General features: G+C 41.8%; 4 protein-coding genes across 5 annotated transcripts; 2 read left to right on the forward strand and 2 right to left on the reverse strand.

Annotated features, from left to right (window-relative positions):
• Positions 1–67: 67 nt before the first annotated feature.
• LOC307037738 (uncharacterized protein) lies at positions 68–3,665 on the forward strand. Its single transcript, XM_079678799.1, has 7 exons — positions 68–199; positions 286–451; positions 540–2,243; positions 2,336–2,405; positions 2,520–2,589; positions 2,971–3,090; positions 3,189–3,665. The coding sequence occupies exons 2-7, from the start codon at positions 409–411 to the stop codon at positions 3,288–3,290; spliced, it is 2,109 nt and encodes a 702-aa protein (XP_079534925.1). The 5' UTR covers positions 68–199; positions 286–408; the 3' UTR covers positions 3,291–3,665.
• Positions 3,666–4,090: 425 nt separating this feature from the next.
• LOC307036042 (uncharacterized protein) lies at positions 4,091–7,331 on the forward strand. Its single transcript, XM_079676019.1, has 7 exons — positions 4,091–4,327; positions 4,496–4,594; positions 4,870–4,898; positions 5,032–5,057; positions 5,158–5,211; positions 5,297–5,359; positions 5,910–7,331. Exons 1-7 carry the CDS (start codon positions 4,129–4,131, stop codon positions 6,115–6,117), a joined length of 678 nt encoding a protein of 225 aa, XP_079532145.1. The 5' UTR covers positions 4,091–4,128; the 3' UTR covers positions 6,118–7,331.
• A 72-nt stretch (positions 7,332–7,403) lies between these two features.
• LOC307036041 (uncharacterized protein) lies at positions 7,404–14,923 on the reverse strand. Of its 2 annotated transcripts, none has more exons than XM_079676018.1 (9): positions 14,791–14,923; positions 14,481–14,584; positions 14,053–14,091; positions 13,664–13,972; positions 11,337–11,645; positions 10,499–10,813; positions 8,680–8,829; positions 8,517–8,589; positions 7,404–8,021 (listed from the first exon to the last, which is right to left on the reverse strand). In XM_079676018.1, exons 2-8 carry the CDS (start codon positions 14,503–14,505, stop codon positions 8,546–8,548), a joined length of 1,191 nt encoding a protein of 396 aa, XP_079532144.1. In that variant the 5' UTR covers positions 14,506–14,584; positions 14,791–14,923; the 3' UTR covers positions 7,404–8,021; positions 8,517–8,545. The 2 variants fall into 2 exon arrangements, with proteins under 2 accessions (XP_079532144.1, XP_079532143.1); XM_079676017.1 differs by having other exon boundaries at positions 7,404–8,024.
• A 247-nt stretch (positions 14,924–15,170) lies between these two features.
• On the reverse strand, positions 15,171–20,032 carry LOC307036040 (uncharacterized protein). The gene is made up of 3 exons (XM_079676016.1): positions 18,309–20,032; positions 17,259–17,911; positions 15,171–17,172 (listed from the first exon to the last, which is right to left on the reverse strand). The coding sequence occupies exons 1-3, from the start codon at positions 18,826–18,828 to the stop codon at positions 16,405–16,407; spliced, it is 1,941 nt and encodes a 646-aa protein (XP_079532142.1). The 5' UTR covers positions 18,829–20,032; the 3' UTR covers positions 15,171–16,404.
• Positions 20,033–21,974: the final 1,942 nt, after the last annotated feature.

The raw sequence follows: 21,974 nt of genomic DNA on the forward strand, positions 1-21,974 counted from the left end.
GTACATAAACACAAATACATGTGTGTTCTTTTAGCATGAACATTGTGTACGTCTGCTGGAGTTTATATCATTCATCTGAAACTAAAACCACATCAAGGCTGACACACTTCATGAATTCATGAAGTAACTTCCTGCAGCAACACAATTTACTTTTGTGACTTCACTTCTTTGAGACCTTTTGATTATCCGACGTTGTATGGTAAGGTTTTACTGCTGAAAACTGTTTATATGTTTAATCGAAGATATTTGTTTAAATATGTAATTCATGCACTGTCTGCCTGACAGGAAGCCACTTGCAGCAACAACAGAAGAGAGCTACTGCGTCCTCTCTTCCTTTCTGAGAGGAGATCATCTGTGCAGTAGTTTGTCTTGACATAACTCGTACTATTGTTTTTTCTACTTGAAAAGATGGAGCACAGTTTTGCTGAATTACTCAGTGATGCTTTTTCAGGTAAGAAATACATCATGTGGTATGTATTACTTATTTTCTTTTTCATAATTTACTTTTATTTATTTGTCAAATGCTGATGTTGTTACAGAAACAGCAGTCCCATCTTCCTCTGATGGAGATTTGGACTTTGAGAACATACATTTTGAGGATAAATGTGAGGAAAACGAAACAGACATCTGTGCAGAAAACGTACTTGCAAAAGAAGACGAGGCTTTCCAACAGGAAGCAACGGGTCAAACTGCAGTTTTGTCTTGCATGGAAACTCAAGATACACGCACAGAAGTGGTTGAAAAGCAGTATGATGATATAAGCGACAATGAGGATTTTGAAGGTGCAGGGGTAAGGAGCAGCGTCAAAATACTCGAGGAAGATTATACAAGCTCAGAGTCCGAACAGGAAGGATCCGTCTCTGGGCAATATGAAGTGGCTGAAGCAGAGGATATGGGAACAGGAGCACAACCAGAGTATTCTTTTAGGTCAGTTAGCTGCAGCGATGAGTTTTGTGTTGGTAATAAAGAGGTCTTTCCTGAGGGACAACATCTGGCCCTGGAGGGTGCTGAAAACCCTCAAGTTAGAAAAGAGGAGCAAGGTGAGGGTGATGAGGAGGTGTCCTATTTTGAGAGAGTCCCTGAACGTGGCAATGAGATGATGTTAAGAGGTGATGGGATAAGAGAGGAAGATGAGCAAGAAAAGGAAGAGGACTTGTGTGACTCTGAGTGTGAGGGCATGAACATTGAACAAGAAGAAAACGTGCAGTACTTTGGGCAGGAGTTTGAAAATACTTGCGGAGATGAAGCAGCAAAAGCCAGTTTGGAGTTTCCAGAAATATCGGTTCAAAATCTGAAGGATCTTATTGCTGAAGTTAATGGTGATGAAAAGGGAGAGAAAATTAAGGAATTCTCAGAGGAGGAGCACCAAGACGCAGGTGAGAGCTTTGCAGATTATCCCTCAGACTTTTCTTCATGTGAATATGTAGGAGATGAAGGAAAAAGGCAAGAGTCTAACGCCTTGGCTTGTGCATCTGACAGCGAGACAACTGAAAAGCTAAACACCGGCCTGGAAAAATATGTGACAGATCTAATATCAGATGTAGCATGTATGGGAACAGATGAGGACACTGAGGAGGAGGGAGGCAGGTATCAGTGCAGCAGAGATTCAGAGGTGTATGAGTGCAGGACATTGGAGGAAGCAACTGGAGAAAAAGAGGTTGAGGAGACTGTGTGGGTTGATGCAGCTGTAGCAGAGGTAGAGGATGGAGGTGAGAATGATTCCTACACCTCCAGCGATGATTATGTCCAAGAAAAGAGGAGTGATGAGGAACTCTTTTACATAACGCCTCTACAAGAGCCTGAAAGCAACAAGAAACTGGAGGACACTCAAGATGGGGACAGTGCAGCGTCTTATGACGAGTACAAAAGGGAGGAAGCTGCTGATTTCAGCATAAATTGGAATCTAGACATGTTAACATTTAATCTGTCTGAAGAGCTGTTAACCACAGAGGACATAGACGAGGTGAAAACACCACTTTCAGATGTGACTCGGCGTCCTGCGGCAGAAGACGTCCACAGCTACTCAGTGGTACAGAGAGGGGATGCAAAACAAACAACAAGCCCTTCCAACAGGGGTTCGCTGGATGATGACTTCTTCTTCAACACTGAAGCCTATGAGATCACCGAGCCAGGACAGTTAGGAGAAGATGAGTCTGAAGAGGAAAGGAACTGGGATGAACAGGAGAGAATCAGGGCCTTCTACGAGTATTATAATGACAGCGATGAAGAGACTAGGAGAAGAGGTGAGTGAGGATGATGAATGGTAAAGTCTTTGTATATGGAAACATATTTTTAAAACAATTAATCAGCTTCCATTTGTATTTATTTCTTACAGAGAGGCAGATAAAAGTTCAGTTTTGTGCAGATCCATTGTCTCAAGTCATTCACTATGAAACCGACGAGTGGTGAGCAAAGTTCCTATTATTTATTAAACTTTCGGTTCTTGAAATGTAACAACAACCTGAGCAGTGTCAAATGGAAAATGGAAATAAGTGTGTCTACTTTGTCATTTTGCTCAGCAGTGACAGAGATTCACACAGCAGCTCCACTGAAGGGGAGGAGGACCTGAGTTCTGCAGAAACATCTGAGGTTTGCACGCAGACTCCAATGAGCACACATGACAGCAGAGATGCAAGCATTAGTCGACAAACTGATAAGTCGATCCACAGAAAAACAATTACGAAATATGTTGAATAGTAAAGCAATTTTTCATGCAAAAATTGAATAAGGAGGTATTCTGTACTTCTCTGTTTAATATCATATTATACGGAATGTCTTTGGGTATGGAATGAAAAAATAAAAGAGACGAGGCATTATCTTGGACTTTCAGAACATGTAATGGAACATTTTCGCTGATTTCTGACATTTTATGGACCAAACAAGTCATCCAGAATCAGTAGTTTCAGCCCTCATGAAAACACACATAAATAAACACAACTAACTATTTTTTCCCTGCTTTCCGGTTTCCAGGAATTGAGGGAGATCGACGTTAGCAGGGAAATGACTCCGGCCTGTGATGCCTTAAACACTCAACCACCAGAGAACATGCCTGATATCAGCGACACACACATTTGTAGCAGGAAACAAAAAGTGTGTACTTACTGACCCTCACTGAACGTTCACTTTGTTCATTTGTTCCTGAACTTTTTGGTTACTTTCCCTCTCTATTCTTTCCTTTGTTCCTGCAGTGTTTCAACGTGCTGAAGCTGACACTGAAGATGTTTGTGGTGATTCTGACCGGACTGCTGATGTTCTGGTTGGCCTCAGACCAAGCGGGCTGGTTCATATAAAATATGCTTTTGTTCAAATTAAGTGAGAAACATTTAAACGTGTGTTTTGTTGACTGTAACATGCCATTTTCTGCTAAATAAAGATGTGTATATGCTAACAATGAGGCATGTATTTGTTTAAACTGTAGATAAGTAAAAAATGATCACATTTGGTAAGAAATATAGATGTATTCGAAGGATTAAAAAGGCCTATTTCCAGGCACTCTTAATGCAATACAGTGGGAAAGTATTCAGTAACTACTTTTTTGAGATACATGTGGTGCTTGAGTAGTCGTTTGCTTCTGCTTTTAATAAATATGATACTTCTGACCAGTAACTTTGCAGATAAGATATTTAACAGACAAAATAAACTTTGAATATTTTATATGGATGAAATCGTGGTTTAATTTGTTTGTACTTTATGTTGTACTATGTACGTTTAAATGATCTGAATCATGTTTCTTCCACTGTCAGTAATTGTAATATTACTAACCTTAAAATAATCAGCCAGATCTTCGTAGAGAATTTAAAAGATGTTATGATGATTCTAGATGAAAATTGCTCATTTGTGATGAACACATCGAATACATATTTAAAAAAAAAAGACATATTAGAAGCCAGCTAGTGGCGCTGCTTCATTTCTGCAAAGGAGAACACAAAAAACCATAAAGAAGAATGTCTCAAACGGAAATGGAAGTGATGTAAAAGTTGATGGAAGTAGCGAATGTTTTTAACATTTGGGTCAAGAAAGGAGGGCGGGGTTCAATCTCTCCATGTTTTCAAACTCCCGTTCGACTACCGCCTTTACTGACTGCGAGACAAAACGAGCGCCTCCTGGTCACTATCGGTGGGAGGAGTTATGGTTGTTGGTCTGGTTTTGGCAACCGAAACTAACAGACTAACCGAAAAAGAACAAACAATAATAACACAACACAACACAACACAGACACCTAAACGAATTAATCCAGCCAGCAAAATGTCTTCGCTAAGGAGTAAAACTGCGAAGGAGATGAGCGACCTGCTGGACGAGTACGAGATAAAGCACGGGCCTGTGGTCGGTGAGTGGCTCTCAACAATCTCATACTTTGCGCCCGTTTTTGAATCAACGTAAACTCCACAGGCCTCCTCCTTACCTGAGTAAAGTTCCTGACTTCACTCCTGTAGCACAGTCAGAATCTCCCTGGTTTCACTTGTTAATAATGTCTAAAACTACGTTTGGTTCTCAGACTCCACCAGAAGTCTCTATGAAAGGAAGCTGAAAGAAGCCATGGCCAAAGGAAAGAAAACGAAACCATCACCTGAAAAAACCTACTACAGAGAAGAGGGTAACTCATTATGTAAATTTACATATACACTCAGAACAGCAGTCAATATTAAAGCTTTACTTTTATGAATAAATGTGCAGTAATAAAGTCCACTATTGTGCCAGAACTTTATAATTAAATGTGCAGTAATAAAGTCCACTATTGTGCCAGAACTTTATAAGTATCCGGTACAACTGGATTATTCAACAACAATTCATTCAAATGAGCCTCAGTCTTAAGGTCAAATTGGAGCAACATAATTATACATGTTATTCATGTTTGTGTCTTAATTTCAGAGGAAGTCACCTATGAATACAGAACTCCTGTAAGTATTTCTGTTCACCCTTTTATGGTTGTATTTTTCCATGACACACCTAATAAATAAGTTATATCAAATGTTTGTATTCAATCTTTCTAAAAGCAAACACCAGTACCTATTATCACTGCTTCTGTTGCAGGACAGGAGTGACGGTGCGGGAGACAGGTCAGCTTTTCCATTACCTGCTCCAAACATGAACACTTTCTTATATTTATTGAATCAAATACAAATACTTCTTAATCACTTATTTTTCTCGTCTATCTAGTGGATCATGCATGAGGTCAAGACCAGCTTGGAGAGAAAGGGAACTTGAACACGAGTGAGTTATAACTTTATAAATATTTGTTGCTTTACTGGAAGTCATCAGTATTCCAATATTTGAGGTTGTATCTCCCTCTCTACAGGACATCCTACTCAAACTATTCAAGACCAAAGCCTGAATACGGTGGAAAGGGATTTTCTGATGAGTAAGTATATTTATATAAAGTCAAACAGTGTCATCATCAGATAATTTCCAAATGTAGTTTGCGTCACCTTTTTGACTTTACTAAAGTACTTTTGGTATCTCCATACTTTCCTTTTTAAATGTCTTACTACTCCAACTTGAAAAATATTGTATTCGGCACTCCTTAGTCCACTGCATTTATTAGACAGCTATATAGTTACTGCGTGCTGTTAAAGATTACGTTTATAAAATATAGTGTTTCAGATTAAACTACCAAACATGATATCAAATATTACTATACAAGCTTCACCTCAACCAGCTGCTAGAAGATCTGAATATGTCCTCTAACAATGATTTAGTCTAAACATTTCAGAAAATAGTTTCGCTGTTTAAAATGTGGTATAACTGACATTGAATGGCCCAAAGGAGGCAAGACCGTAATTACATTAAAGTAGGATTTCAGGTACATCATAGTAAACCAATGCTAACACCAGACTTCAGAAGTCAGGGGTTCTTTGTAGTGGAGAATTTTAATTAGGTTCCGAAGCATAATGTATTCCATTCCCTTTCAGGCCCCACATGTACGACCTGCCGCCCACTTCCAAAAGCACCTATTTGAAATCGACCCCCGGACCACCTAAAGAAGCTCCGAAGGCCCCGCCGTCGTCCCGCCTCGTCCCGCTCTGGGTTCAGTTTGTGTTCTTCGTGGCTGTGGCAGTCTTCCTCTACTTAGTTTTTTCCAGTATGGAGACAAATGAACCCATCAAAGGAATAGAATGATTTCGTTTTTAAGTCATGTTCATTTTACTGGGATATTATTCTTTATTGTGGATTTTAATTGATTGAATGTATTTCAGTCAATGCCTTTTTTATCTTTGACATTGCTGAAATTGGGCTTTATGCAATATTTTATGCGTTTTAATTGCAGTTTTTTGCTTGCTTATGTTTGACACAGCCTCCCTACTAGAATAGATACTTAATAGACATATCCATAAAACAATGCACAAAATCCTTCTTACTCTTAGCTGGACAGTAGCATTTCTGAAGATCATCCACATCCACATTCAGCAGCATTCACTGCTGTTTGGCACCAAATGAAAAGTAGAGTAGAAAAAAAGTCTGCCACAGCTGCAAATTAAATATTTACAGACAGATATTTAAGGTCATTGGATTAGCGTAATAAGATGTGTCTTATATACTGTAAGTCTCAGCCACTGTCAATATATATCTCACTCTTTATCCACAACATACAATATTCTAAAGTATTACATAAAAGTGTACATCATACTTCTAAGACCCTTGTTTCAATTTCAGATTCAATCAAGAGAACTTGTAATTTCTCCTGTTTTTAGGAAACTTCTTTTTTATATCATTGACACTAACTTGGAGAAAGTGTGTATCTATAAAAGGAAAAACACCCGGACTCATCTCACGGTGTGTTAACCAATAGTTGAACGTCCAATGTGTGACCGGCCAGAACTATTTAGTGTCCCGTTCTCGATAATAACGGTGTCTAATGATCTATGATACTGTGTATATTGTTAATATAAAGACTGACCAAAACCTTGTACTTAACATTATCTTGTGGTACAACAATGCTTCCTTTTGTCAGTTTAAAGAAATAATTATAATAAAAGTACAGATGGGACAGTTTTGAAACCAGCTGTATTGCAAGTGCCTCAGTGATTTTGTAGGAATAATTGGGGTATTAATTAATGTTTTTTCAGTGGTTAATGAGAAGTTGGGAAATGTTTTCGGGTACCAATCTAAAATCAAACTGTTTATACAAGCTGTAAGGCTGTTAACGCTATGATTCAGTAGATATATCACATTTGTACGACATAATCCAACCTTTCATCCTATAGTTTGATGTGTGTTTTGTATGGCGGTTACATAATTCAAACTATACAATACATTTGAAATGTTTAAATAATTGAGGATGTAAAAGTAAATGAATTGTATTATGCATAAAGTAAAACCTGTGTCCTCTTGTGTATCTTGTTGCGATGCTGTAAATCATCAGAAATATTTAGATTGTCAAACAAAATTAAGTGAATCCCAGAAGCTCAAACAAAAGCAGCATTTTAATCAACAACAGCTTCTATCCACCAACTTTAAGTGCAGTAATGTACAAACTGAAAATGACGTAAGATGCATAGTAGGGTTGGATTGGAAATAATAAAGAAAATCTTATAATTCTTTAAGGATCATTGATCTGAAGAAGCAAGTACATATTTAGCTAGTGGAGGCTGTTATTAGTGTTGCCTGGTAATAAATACAAAACAAGGTAATTACACAGACCTGAGGGACTAACGTCACATTCTCACATTTCCCATACATCTGGCGTCATGGCAGTAGCCAAATCTGAGTGAAGCTGAAATCTAACAGAAACTACAGACGTTGAACTGGAAGTCCTTATTTACAGTCAGTCTTCTGTGGTCGATAGTTCAAATCTTACCATAATGCAAGGCTTAAAAGCCAATCCTATCCATTCTTCCCAGCAGAATCTCTAGCCTTACGTTTGGTGTGAGGTCTTTGTTAGAGTCCAGCAAAAAAAAACTTTCTCATCCAAACGCTGCTGAACTGGGTCCGACCGAGCTTTTAGGTTGTGAGTCACGTCTCCTGCCGAATGAATCCACAATGGAAGCAGCGCGAGCCTTCTGACCGTCCACTCATCAGCGATTCTGCTGGAAGAAAAAACACAATATACTTTACTTTAATGCACTAGTGTGGCACAATTAAGAATGTTATATTTCCTGTATATCAGGATGAATTGATGCAAATCTCCTTTACTCTAAATATTATCCCCCTTTCCCAACTCCTTTGAAGTTTTCATCTTTTATTCTTTCACCTTAACCTTGATTCAGACTTTTTGAAACTAATAAGCAACAAAGGATCCTTTAGTGTCAAATGAAAACAGAATACAAAGTAATCGAAATGAATAAACATAATAAAATACATGTTTCAAGTACTAGTCATCACTAGTGCTCATTGGTTTTAGAAGACACACAATCAGTTCAATAGAGATCGTCTATATGTGGTAACAGGGATTCAGTTCATACACCTGTAACATTTGCGACATACTTTGTTAAGCTCACACGATGCACAATACCTTTTTTGAATATGCCTACATATTATTCTGTAGGCATCACATGTTCAAGAATCATGACATTATATACCTTTAGTGTTCTGTTGCCAGCACACCCCGTCATAGCTTGTTAATTGATAAGGCAACATAAGTGTTGTCCACACCTGGAGACAGAAGCACAAACATTACTCTCTGTGCACATACAAGATTTCACACCTCTATAGCTCAAAGGTGTTGATGGAAAATAAACGTACAGGTTCTGGTCTCTCGCTCCAGTTCAGTGGGCTTCTTCTCTTTGTTGCACAGCACCTTGGCCACAATGATTATAACGACGACGGTCACCAAAAAAGTCAGGCTGGACACAATCCAGCTGATCACCATCGGACTCAGGACTGGGTCTGGGTCTGAGGGAGAGAGCCGTTATCTTTAAGTAACATACGGGGTAGCTTGCCATCGATGGAATTTCATCTACTGCTGTGGCTAACTGATACAAGAACAGTTGCAAAAGAGAAACACAAAACAAGCTTTACAAGTCAGGAACATACATAATACCATATTGATTCATATATATGTTTTGCAACTCGGTTGTATAACACACATCACATTAATGATGCATGGTATACATAAAACCAGTAGCGTGGCGTGGTGAAAAAATTAGGAGAAGCCAATAATACGTCCATTCTTTTGGGTCGGGGGTGTGGTGGTCAATGTAATAACGTAACCAGATGAGTGATTACAGCGCCCGGTATCATTTTACACACATTTCTATCATACAGAGGCAGGACTTACACACGCCTGTTATCTGACCGACAGGTCCGCACGCACTCTCCAGCCGAAACTCTAATAAGCATTCATTCACAAACTAAATCAGGAGACCTTTAACGTTTTACGTCCGGTTCGCTCCTTTGTTCCTCGCTGTACACAGCTCCAGTTTGGGCATTGGGCATTGTCATCAGATTGTATTTGTTGTTGCTGCTGCAGCGGAAGTTTAGTACAATGATTTTTGATTAAATACTCCAAATCTCCACCCTCCATAATTGCACTTGCTTCAGTTGCTTGCTACTTTCTAACGGCGGTGAGAGTGGTGCAGTGACGCTATCTATCTTCCATCGATTAGATTTATCATTCGAAAATTATAAAAGTAGGGTAGACATGTGGATATTATCCGAATGAACAAAACGTGCATTTACCTAACAGGTTAGTTTTCCACTGACCTTTTTTCGAGCTATTTTCCAAAATACTATGGAGAAATCCCATTGCTATTTTGTCTAGGGAAACCGAGCGCAGCTTACTTCCGGGTTTTAGGACACGTCACTGCACCACTAAGTTGATGCGATTTGATTGGATTGTGAGGCAAGGGAAGCCAGCCGCCTCTGGCTTCCCTTGGCATGGCCCTGACCAATCACAGGTTGGCAGGGGCATGACGTTAGCCTTGTCTGATTGGTCAATCCCTCCATTTTTTTTTAACCAAGGGAAGCAAATTTCGGCTGGCCTCGCAACAATGAGTGCAATCTACTGTTTCACCATAACATCTAGAGGGGCGCTGCTTCACTCTTTGTAAAATAATCAATGAGAATGGTGGAGAGACGTGCCGGGCCGGCAGCAACACACAACAAAGAATTTCCGAAACTAAACGGAACGAAGTGTTTTTATTTATTTATTAAAATTATAACTACAATCCGAAAAAACAGGAGGAGCCTGGCTTCCCTTGGCCTCCAGAAGAAAACGCCACTGCATATGGTATCGCAATGCCATGCCATCAAACAAGGTATTATACCTAGTTCTATTTGTACTTTCAAAATGACAGTGTTTTTATAAGAACTTTTTTTATCAGTTGAATCAGTGTGGGACAGTTTGGCTTTGTAAGGGTCTTCTTCCACTTTAACGCCCTGTTATGTAATGTTCTATTACTTTTCCTGATGTTTTAGGTTTCTTACGTTGCTTGCTTTTAGCATCAGTATCAAGATATTTAGGCAGGTATATCCAAATCACAACACTACTTTACTTACATATGTCATTCTTCTAACATGGTATTGATCTATGGTCTGTCTCTATATGAAATGTCAGTGTCACCTCTGATGGCTATAGGCAGGGGCTGGCTTTCTCTGGAGATGAAGGTGCGTCCACCCATCTGGACCCGATACAGGCAGTAGTAGTAGCCCTCGTTGGAGCTCTGGGCGTCAGGAAAGGTGAAAGTGACGGAGGGGCTGAGGGCAGGGAGGGTCTGGCGCACGGTGCCATTGGAGCGAATCAGACGCAGCTGGAAGGAACCTCCAGGGTACTGCTGGTGGGTGGAGCAGGTGATGTTGAAGTTGTGGCCTTTAATGACTGAACCAGCAGGGGCCTCAGTAGACGTGTTGAACCAGTGTTGGGGAGTCAGGAGTTCCACTGTGAACCATTAAAACAACAATTAAAAAGGTTATTCGAAAAATACAGAGGTTTAATCATGCTTAACAAAAAAGTCCCAACTCTACTGAACTATAAAACTACAACTTTCTTTTCAACCCTTAACATTTCCCGAAATATTCTCAAATGAAATGTCCTTTTTCGTTGGGTCATACTCAAGATACTCAAGATTTTTCTAACAAGTAACCAGTGAGAGCAATATTAACAACAAACTCAAAATTGAGAACATCTGGGTTAGACATTTCCTTTACATGCTGAATGTAACTGCCAATACCGATTATGATTTTGTCAACATAAATAAAAAAAATGTATAATGAATGATAATTTAATTCGACAAAGCTACAATGAACCAAATAAATGACAAATGATGACAACACAGATGAGCAGAGAAATGTGTAAATAAATACTGTGGATGCAATATCTTCTTTCTGTGTCCAGTGCTGTCACTGCATAAGCTCTGGTGAAACAGAGTTAATATGGATGAGACAATGCGGCCGTGACTCACCCACAGTGATGTTGATGGAGTTGCTGGGTGGAGAGCTGAGCAGCTGAGGGGGGAAGCCGCTCTTGATCCTGTACCGACAACTGTAGCTGCCCTGGTGGAAAGTCTCTATGTCGGTCAGGGTCAGCTCCACCGGGGTGGGGCCCTGCTCCGCCCTCTGAGTGACCAGCGGTGTGGACACTCCATGCTTGTACAGGTGGAAGTCACTGAGGTGGTGACCCAGCAGAACACTGCAGCCAAAGCGAACAGCCTCGCCAGGAGAGAACACAGTGTGCGGTGACATCAGGGTGAGGGTGGGCATTAGAAGCGTACCTGCGAGGAAAGGACAGATTAATCAAAAAATGTCAGTGATGTCATCAGGTGTTAAAGCACTCTTGAAAGAGGTAGGTTGAGGTCGGATAGGGAGGGATTTTGCGATGTTTGGTAACTCATTCTACCACCAAGGGATGACAATATTATCTGGCTCACATTTAAAGATCAGGGGCCGTATTCACAAAGCATTTTATCTTACCGCTAGGAGTGCTCCTAACTCGCGCTAAAACATTTTACGTAGGAGTTTTTTCTTAAAAGTTATTCACAAAGCCGCTGAGACCTACTCATACTAAGGATAAATCACTAAGAGTGAACTAAGAGTGACGCGCCGTTGCTATGGATTACGTCGATTCTCGTGCATGAGTTTAGAAGCGGTCAGTACGGTGATTGGTTGTTCAGAGCAGGCGGTCTCGGTGAAACTCATCCGCAACATCCCACAAACGAGCCCCACTAAATCACAGAAAAACAAGGAAATAGCCTAGGCTAGAAATGTATTCCTATCAAATAGTTATGGACAGTGCAGTTAGCAGAATACACACATGATGACAAGTTTGTGCAGACCACGATAATGACGTTGTATATGCACGTTAAAGAGAGAGAGCAAACAATAAAAATACGTAAATTGCATTAAATCAAGGAGGCAATTAAAAGCACCCTGCAAACTATTACATAATGAGCATATTTCCAGCACTTAAACACTTTCAATAACAGCTCATACCGCCGTTCAAGTCCCCCTATCATGATGAATGAAAGTGAAGACAAAGTTAAACGCAAGTGACACCCAACTGGTACATGGTGCCTCTCAAAAAGCTGCCTCAGACCGCTCTCCATTAAAATACGCGAATCATGGGTAGATCCAGGTCACTTTGCAACAACATCAAGAATGTTAAAAGTTGCATCAAAAACAATCTGCGTGTTGATGGAATGTACTTTCTTTCTATTGACGAACACGTCCTCATCTTTTGATGGCGCAATTATTTTTATGTGCGTCCCGTCAATAGCACCGACCACACCGGGCATACCTGCATTGCCATGAAGTTGGCTTTGATCCTGTGTAGTTGTTGATTGTCCAAAGGAAACCGGATAAACTGTTGGATGGTATGTGGTCTAGAGAGCGCGTTGATGGTTTGGTTTATGGCACGGCTGACTGATGGTTGCGATATTCCTAAATCGTCGGCATTGCAAAGTTGCATTTTCCCTGTTGCTAAATATCATAGTGTTGCCAAACATTTTATTTCCGGACTAATCGGGTTATTCCTGTTAGTCGGGGATGTTATTGCATCCCGCACTAATTCCACAACAAGTTTCATACCCTCACGATTTAGCCTATATCTCTTGATCAATTCACAGTCTTCCATTGTCTCCAAAACATTTCGTTTAGCAGCCATTTTCAGATTCTTTGTGAATAGGTCTTACTGAGTTAGGAGTCCTCTCGAGGACTTTTAAGCTCTCCTACATTTAGGTGCTACTTTTAGGCCTAAAATACTTTGTGAATTGCTCTTAGTGAATACAATTAGGAGTCCTAAATGTAAGACTGACACGCCCATTATGTTTAGGAGTTTCTCCTAAATTCGCCAGTTAGGAGCTACTTTTAGCCCTAAGATCCTTTGTGAATACGGCCCCTGATTAGTTTTGTCATAATTCATTTACAGATTCTGTTTGTCCAGGCTGGTTTTCTTGCCGTTATGACATTAAACTAATGCTAAGGTAACACAGAGTAGGATTTATAGGTTGCTGTTTTTTTTAAAACAACATTCGAAGTAAGCTCCTCCACCCTGACTCGACAAGGGTGAAATAGCTTGTCAGCAGTTGAAAGCCAACACCAAATGTGTTATTGTTTTTAAACAAGCTTTGTCCACTTGGCATTACGTCTTGCTTAATTTGCTTTGCTGTGTCTGACATTTCCGTATGCCACTAACCAGAATAGGCTCAATGAATCAACCCAGCAGAAATCACTCAGTCAACCACCTGGCAGTGGCCATTGGTAGAGAGAATGACTCAACAGAGTAGAGTCTTACCTGAGCATATTACCCCTGCATCATTCTCATGGGTGCAGTATGCGTCACTGTGGAGGACCACAGCACAGCGTGTCAGACTGGCCTCGTGTCCCGAGCATTGGACATGCCGCAGCCAGATTTCTCCGCTGCCTGCACCAAAATGTGCTTCATGAAGGGCAGATTCAGCTAAGCCACATCCAAGCTCCAGGCACACCACATGAGCTTCTCGGCGGTCCCATCCGTGGTCGCAAACAGTCCCCCACTGTTCATGGCGGAGTACCTCTACTCTGCCAGAACACTTGTTCTCCCCGTCCACTAGTCTGACCCCACCTGTGGATCAGAGGAAGATAGCTTAGAGACAGAAAGTGGAGGCACAGGAAGAAGCAAGTCTATGTCACTTCCAGGCTTACCAAAAGCAGTAACTCCATCCCACAGAAGACCTAACAGTCCTGTCATGAAAGCACAAACATGCAGTGGTTATTGGGCCAATTCAGTTTTAAAATTTCAACAATAGCAGCTAACTTCACTCAGTTGCTTTTCTATTCGGACTTAACACTAGTCAAATGTTTTAGGAGCATTTTAGTTAAGATTCTAACGTTAAGTCACTCATAACATATTGATAACATCTAAAAAAGTCATACATGCGAAAAAACGCTTGTTCACTTTGCAATTAGTAACCAATGCCATTGTGCTCACTTAAATTAATTGCTAAATAATCCCGTTACATAATCAACCATAATCTACCCAAATTAGCGGGTCCTGCTTCAGAGTTAGCGTTAGCTGAAAACAAGCTTAGCTGAACATTAGTAGCTACCTGGGCTACATCCAGGGGGCTCACCTGTTAAAAGGATAGGCAGGAGCATCGTTCCTCACCCTTCCATCCCACGGCCGGGTGGGAAGGATGCCAGTTGTCGTGGTGATGATGCTGCCAGCCGTTTGAAGCTATTGACAAAACAAGACATCAGCTAGCTTGTGGCTAACTAAAACAAGAGCTAGCGGCTAAGCAACTTTACTGACACTAACGGCGTAATCAACCACTGACGCTATTTATTTTACAAACAAGTAGTTCTGGTCTGGAGATAAAGGGTAGTCCGGGTGGTTGTACCATAACACGATGTCCATGAGATAACGTTAGCAGAACTACATACCGTCAGGTCGCCATACTCATTACTCAGGTCAGGGTTTAGCTGCTAGCGGTTCTCCCTGCAGCAGACAGAGGTCAGCACCGCCGCAGCGCTGCAGTTAAAACCGAAACAGCCAGGAGCTGCTGCTGCTGCTACACACAGCGCGGAGGTGGACAATAACTTGGTACTAGTCCTAAATATAATGTAATTTTATATATTTACAACAGAATTATTTCAAATTTCTGCTACTTTACCCTGCTTCAATTAATTGACATATTTCACAATCAGAATTTTGTTTATTGTAATTATTATTTATTTATTTTACATTTGAATTATCAAGAATATTTTATATTATTTATATTTGATATAATTTTTTTCATCTTTATTACATTTTCAATTTTTCATTCTTTATTCCACTTTTAAGTATTTGTATTTTATAGTGGACCTATCATGCTATATTTTAAACATATATTGTAGGACCATACCTATATAAATTATATAAATATAGTTTTTTTTTCAAAATACAAAATGTTTTTTTCAAAACAGATCCTGCATTTTAGCCATGCCTCATTTCGCTCTATTTGCTCTTTCCAGCCCTGTTTTTGCAGGGTGCTGATTCTGTGATCTGCAACTGACCACACCTCCCTGCAGGACAGGGGAGTTGGCAGTAGGCTTGTTTGAGACAAGCGAGACCTGCGCAATTTCGATCAACGTCTTGCTCGTGCGTTGCATGATGGTTAGTCATTTTGTCCGACTTGCTCTGGAGGCTCGTGTAGATCATTCTCATATGATTAAGTTTGTCCTTTGCAGGCCACCGTATATGGTGCGCCACCCGGTGACGTGTTAAGATAATAGGCATTCAGTTGTTAGTCGGCATGCAACGTACATGTTCACTGTACATGCTGTGGTCATAAATAAAGCCACCACTTACCTATGCATTGTGTATTCCTTGTACATACACACATGCATGTATTAAGAAGTATCGAAAACTTCTACATGGTGTCAGAAGACGGCACGAGCCTCTCCTCGTCTGGAGAATTACTTTTCCACGGACCGTGCTAACGCTAACTAGCTGGCTGAAGCTAGCCCCAGCTACAATGGCGGATGGATTTCGCCGTCCGGTAGGGTGACCACCTGCTAAGAAGCCCAAGGGGGGACAAGGGGTATGTTTCTGAGGGACAATGTGGGACACTGCCCGGCGCGGAAGTGGTTTACCTATTTCTAGCACATACCATCTTACATAGTACATTAATAGTGCCCTATTCCACTAGACATGTGTAATATCTGATGTATGTCCATCAATAGGCCACCAATGTGTATTTCTTTCTAAATAAAGATTCATAACATTTTGAACAATGAATTGGCAAATGCTATTTAACTTAAGCAATTTATTCACTTCAAGCAACATTCATGAGAAGGTTCCAAATGTTTTTTCAGTATAGACACAGGAGTGCGAACCCATCAACATCACAAGGTGACAACAATGCAAAAAGTTGCCAACATAAAATCCTATGCAGAACAATGACATTTTCACCTAAAAGGCAACTGTAACCTAAAAATGGTAAATTTGCAACCCTGTAAACAGTCCACCAATGTTCAAAATCAATCAAACTACATCTTAGAGAAATGGGATATTAACTAGTTTTCTTCAGGTTTCTTCTTGAACTTGTATTTCTTGTTGGAGCGTACAGCATTGAGGAGAGCCTTCTCTTTCACTACATAAGAGTAGAAGTCCTTGCAACTGAATGTGAAGTTGCTCTTCACCTGGATTTCTGACTTGATGAGGTTTACCGAACATCTGTTCCTTGTGTCTGTCCAGCATCCTGTCATCAGTGAAAAGACCCTCTCCACTGAAGCATTGGTGATTGGTACACTCAAGAGGAAAGAAGCTAATGCTGTCATGTTTGGTGTGTGTGTGTGCTTGAGTAAGGTGGCCCACTTCTCAACGACTGAAGCTTCTGACTGCACAATGGCCTGTTGGTGTGGCAGAACAACACAATACTCATCATATAGTGCATCCATGTCCAATTGCTTGCTTAGCTGCAGGACTTCTACAGCTTCACAGAGATGGGTGAAGTTGAATGGGCTCTTCTGTAGTGCCAGGCTAGCCACTTTCTTCTGGTAGTTGGAGTCTGAGAAGTCATAGCGCTGCTCCAGGTAAGTGAGAGAGGACTGGTAGAAGTTGCACATATCCTCTCTGAGCACAGCTGCCTGCCTGTCTGGAAACTCCTGGAAGAGTACACCCGTCTGGGCCCCAAAGAAACCATCACTCTGTCGTTGCTGTAGCTTGGTTTTTAGGGTGAACATCATATCGTAGAGCTCACAGACAGTCCCATCTTCTCGCTCCAGCACCAGCACAGTGTCGTGGAAAATCTTCAGCGCATTGCTGAGGAAGGACAGGTAAACCTAAAAGAAGTAAGATGAGTCAATGATCACTCTTTGCATTATCATAATTTCTCTTATCCCTGTTGAATGCAATTCAAAATAATTACCTGTAATTCAAGGGGGTTGCCCTCACCATCCTGGTCATCCCTGAACAGCCGCCATAGTGACTTTGGGCACTGTTCCTCTCCCAATGAGAGAAAATAGGCCTTGATAGGAGCCCAGCAGTCATGAAGCCTCTTCACTGCAGGCCACAGGCTCAGCCATCTTGTGGGCACATGTCTAAGCAGGGACTGGTACTCTATCTCCACAAAGGTGTGAACTGACTTAAGTTCCTCAACGCGTTTGGCAGATGAGGAGAAGTGGCTAAAGGTCTTGTTGACAACATTTTCTATGTCGATATTTAGCCGATCTCCTGCGTGTTTTGCACTGTTGTGAACGATGTGGGCCACACAGTTTGCCTTCAAAATAGAACTGTTGTTCTCTTTCAGTTTCTGGAAGACAGAGTTGTATCTCCCATAATTCACACTAGCATTGTCAGCACTATACGCAGATATCATGTCTAGTCCCAGTCCGTTTTCCTCCAGCTTGGTGACTATCTGGTTGTGGATCGCGTAAGATGTTTCATCACTGTCATCATAGAAATCAATGACCTTCGTCTGTACTCCCAAGTCTGGCGTCCAGTAACGCACTGACAGTGGGAAGAGCTTGGTGGTCCCATGATTGGAGGCATCTGAAGCCACTGAGAAGAATGGCGTGTGGGCTGTGGAGACACACACAGATGGGGTGAACTTGAGAGAGATTCTCTAAAAACAGATTATTACAAAAATACAAGACACTACTTTACTGTTTTGATCATTATTGATTTTATATAAATATAATCTATACAATTATTTAGGCCTACATCTTTTCAAAAATCATAGTTGCTTTTTTTTTTTGAAATCATATAAGGTACACAGAGCCTGGTTTCACAAAGGCACGGAAGAGCCTTTAGCCTTTATGTTTGCGTTGGCTACTGATGCTATTTAATTTCATTGAAGTGAAGGAAACGTTGACTTTTAACATAGTAGAAGAATATCAATATGATTAGACATCAGTTAGCTAACGTCAGATAAATAGCTAACACAATATTACATCCATGAACATAACTTTAAATGTACCTTTAGTTGTTGCCTCTCGTTGCTCATGTAGTGGTCTTTTGAGGACTTTGAAACAATCTTCGACAGAGGCAGGGGCAAGCACATCAGTGACAATAGCTTCTGCCTTCGTCCGACCACAGGCCATCCTCTTGGCAATGTCCGAGTCCGGATAAATCGTTGGGGCTAGCTTTATGCCACAATCTCCTGCTCGATATGATGTAGCGTGTTGGACAGTGTGATACACACTCGTCACCTCTGCAGCAGTGACTTTGTCAGCTAGACAGTCGTTTTTGGGTCGGAGGAAAGCATCCATAGATTTCGATGTCTCTTTTTGTTGGACATTTTTCTTGTGTGTGTCAGTCAGTCTGTGTCGTTTGACATCGTATTCGCCTCCATGTCCGATTGAGAAGGACGTTTTGCAAATGTCACAGAAAACCCTCTCACTATCCCCCTCAACAGCCTTCAGCCACACATATTCCCTCTCCCACTCTTTCCTGTACCCACACCTTCTCTTTTTACTTACTGGTGCTTCAGACGCCATTTTCTATAGACAAGTTCACGCGACAAAACCACGGGTAGCGCGGCATAACCCTACACAAATGCACTTCATTTCCGCCGGAAGTCTTTTGCACAGCGTCTGTCGCCGCGCGTGCGGCCGTTTGCTGTCATGACGACGACGCAAAATTTGACAACCTAGTCAGCAGTTATACTGGGGGGTGGGTGTGGCAACTGTAGCGTGCTGAACTAGTCTCAAGTAATGCTAGTTTGGCTGCCAAGAGCTCAAGAAGCTAGAGCGAGCAATTCTTTTTTGAGCAAGCATTGATTATGCGTGACATGGTCTCAATTTGCGGGACGCATGAATTGGGGTTCAAACGCTGTGCGTGCACGCGCTACGCGGGACGGGTGGTCACCCTACCGTCCGGACCCTGTTATGTTTGAAGGAAACGTCGCGGAGAGCTGGCGGATCTTTGAGAGGGAATATGAAATCTTCATCGCCGCAGCGCACCCAGACAAGGCTGCCAGGACTAAGGCTTACATCCTCCTCAATCTTGCTGGACCAGAAGCCTTTGAACGTGAACGATCCTTTATGTATGCAGCTGAAGTGCGCGCGCCAGGCCCCGACGGTGCAGTGATCTCCCCAGCTGAATCAGGGGAGGACCCGGACTGTTTGATACGGAAATTCAGAGAAATATGCAACCCTCAACATAACAAAATAATGGAAAGGCACAGGTTTCATTCAAGAAATCAGAAGCAAGGTGAGAGCATTGAGTCATTCATCAGTGATCTGAAGATAAAAGCTAAAAGTTGCCATTTTGGAGACTTAGCTGAGGAACTAATCTGTGACAGAATAGTATGTGGCATAATCAATGACTCTTTAAGAAAAACTCTGTTGAGAGACAGTGAACTGACACTTGCTAAAGCTGTTTCAGTCTGCCGTATACACGAAATGACAGAGGAAAGCAGCAGGACGTTAGCCGTTCAAGCTACCAGTGTTGATGCAGTGAGACCTGTTTCTAGCAGAAGATATCAGCCAAAGCCACAGTCACTCGCTCACTCCCAGAGCATCTCTAACTGTAATAATTGCGGAGGCAGCCATGCAGCTATGCGAGAAAAGTGTCCAGCTTTCGGGCAAAAGTGCCACAACTGTGAAAAAGTGAATCACTACAAAAAATGCTGCAAGTCTAAACCACGCAGCTACAGTCATTCAAATAGAAATAATTGTAACCAGTCTGTTCATGAAGTAACAGTGGAAGAGCCCACAACACACAGAGAAGACACGTTCTACGTGGATGGCGTAGATATCGAAAGACATGTTGATAGTGTTAATCCTCAAGCTAAAGACAAAGAAGAAGGATTTGTTACAATTCACATGAATGGCATACCAACTGAAATGAAAGTTGACACAGGAGCTAAATGCAATGTGTTGTCTCAAGAAACGTTCACACAAGTGACCAATGGCGAGCAACTTGTGAAGCAAGAGACTGCTATAAACCTTGTTGCTTATGGAGGAAGCAGGATTGAGACCAAAGGCCTGGCCACACTGCCTTGCTGCTTAAAGGAGCAGCACCATTCGTTGCCTTTCTTCATAGTGAACAAAGATGTGCAGCCACTACTGGGATTTCGGGCATGCGTGGACATGGGAATTGTCACATTGAGCAAAGATGTCCACCAGATCACTACGGAAAGCAACACGGATTTCACCACACAGACACTCATGCAGTACAAAGACCTGTTTGATGATGAACTTGGAGAACTACCAATCACTTACTCCGTGACAGTTGATCCTAGTGTACAACCTGTGGTTAGACCTGCCCACCGCATTCCTATTGCAATGCAAGACAGAGTTAAAGCTGAACTTAACCGCATGCAAAACATAGGTGTCATTATACCAGTTACTGAGCCCACAGACTGGGTCTCATCTATGGTGGCAGCACACAAAAAAGACAAGCAGGAAATAAGACTGTGTATCAATCCACAAGACCTCAACACAGCACTGAAAAGACCACATCACCCTATGAGAACAGTAGAAGAAGTTGCAGCACAGATGTCAGGAGCAAAAGTGTTTTCTGTGCTAGATGCTAAAAGCTCCTTCTGGCAGATACGTCTCGACAAGAAATCCTCCATGTTGACAACCTTCAGTACTCCATTTGGGCGGTACAGATTCCTAAGGATGCCCTTCGGCATTAGCTCTGCTAGTGAGGTATTTCAACGCTCGATGGAACAGCTATTTACAGGTTACCCATGTTCTGTCATCGTTGACGACATCATCATTGGTGGCCGCGGAGTTGCTGAGCATGATGCCAACCTCAAGAAGGTGCTGGAACGAGTGAGAGAAGTCAACCTAAAGCTGAATCCAGCCAAGTGCAAGTTTTGCCTGGATCATGTAGGATATGTAGGTCACATTTTCACAAGTGAAGGCCTAAAGGCAGACCCTTCTAAGACAGATGCAATCACTAACATGCCAGTCCCCACAGACGTTGTCTCACTACAGCGTTTCCTCGGTATGGTTAACTACCTCGGCAAGTTCATCCCGAACTTCAGCGACATCGCAGCACCACTGAGAAAACTCATCCACAAGGACACTGCATGGTGTTGGTTCCAGCAGCATCAGGATGCATTTGACCTTCTTAGATCATGCTTATCAAGTCCACCTGTCCTGTCATACTATGATGTCAGAAGACCAGTCACGCTCACCTGTGATGCGTCATGCTACGGACTTGGAGCAGCGTGCCTGCAAGATGGCAGGCCAGTAGCGCTTGCATCACGCACCCTCACTGACACGGAGACAAGGTATGCACAAATTGAAAAAGAACTGCTAGCTGTCGTGTTTGCCTGTACAAAATTCAAAGACTATGTGTATGGAAAGCCTGTAGTGGTGGAGACTGACCACCAACCTTTAGTGACTATCTTAAAGAAGCCCATCCACACAGCCCCTGCCCGTCTGCAGAGAATGTTGCTCCGGCTGCAGAGCTACGACATCAGTTTGGTGTACAAAAAGGGCAAGTATATGTATGTAGCAGACACACTTTCACGTGCCCCAACCACACAAACATCTCAAAGCCCTGCTGAAAATGATGCTTATGAAGTTATGTCTGTGAGCTACATCTCCACAGCCCGCTTGGAAGAACTCAGAAAGCACACAGCAGAGGACGAAGATCTGCAAGCCCTCAGTGCAGTCATTAATAG

This window comes from Notothenia rossii (genome assembly GCF_949606895.1).
Source record: "Notothenia rossii genome assembly, chromosome: 4".
NCBI classification, from domain to species: Eukaryota; Metazoa; Chordata; class Actinopteri; order Perciformes; family Nototheniidae; genus Notothenia; species Notothenia rossii.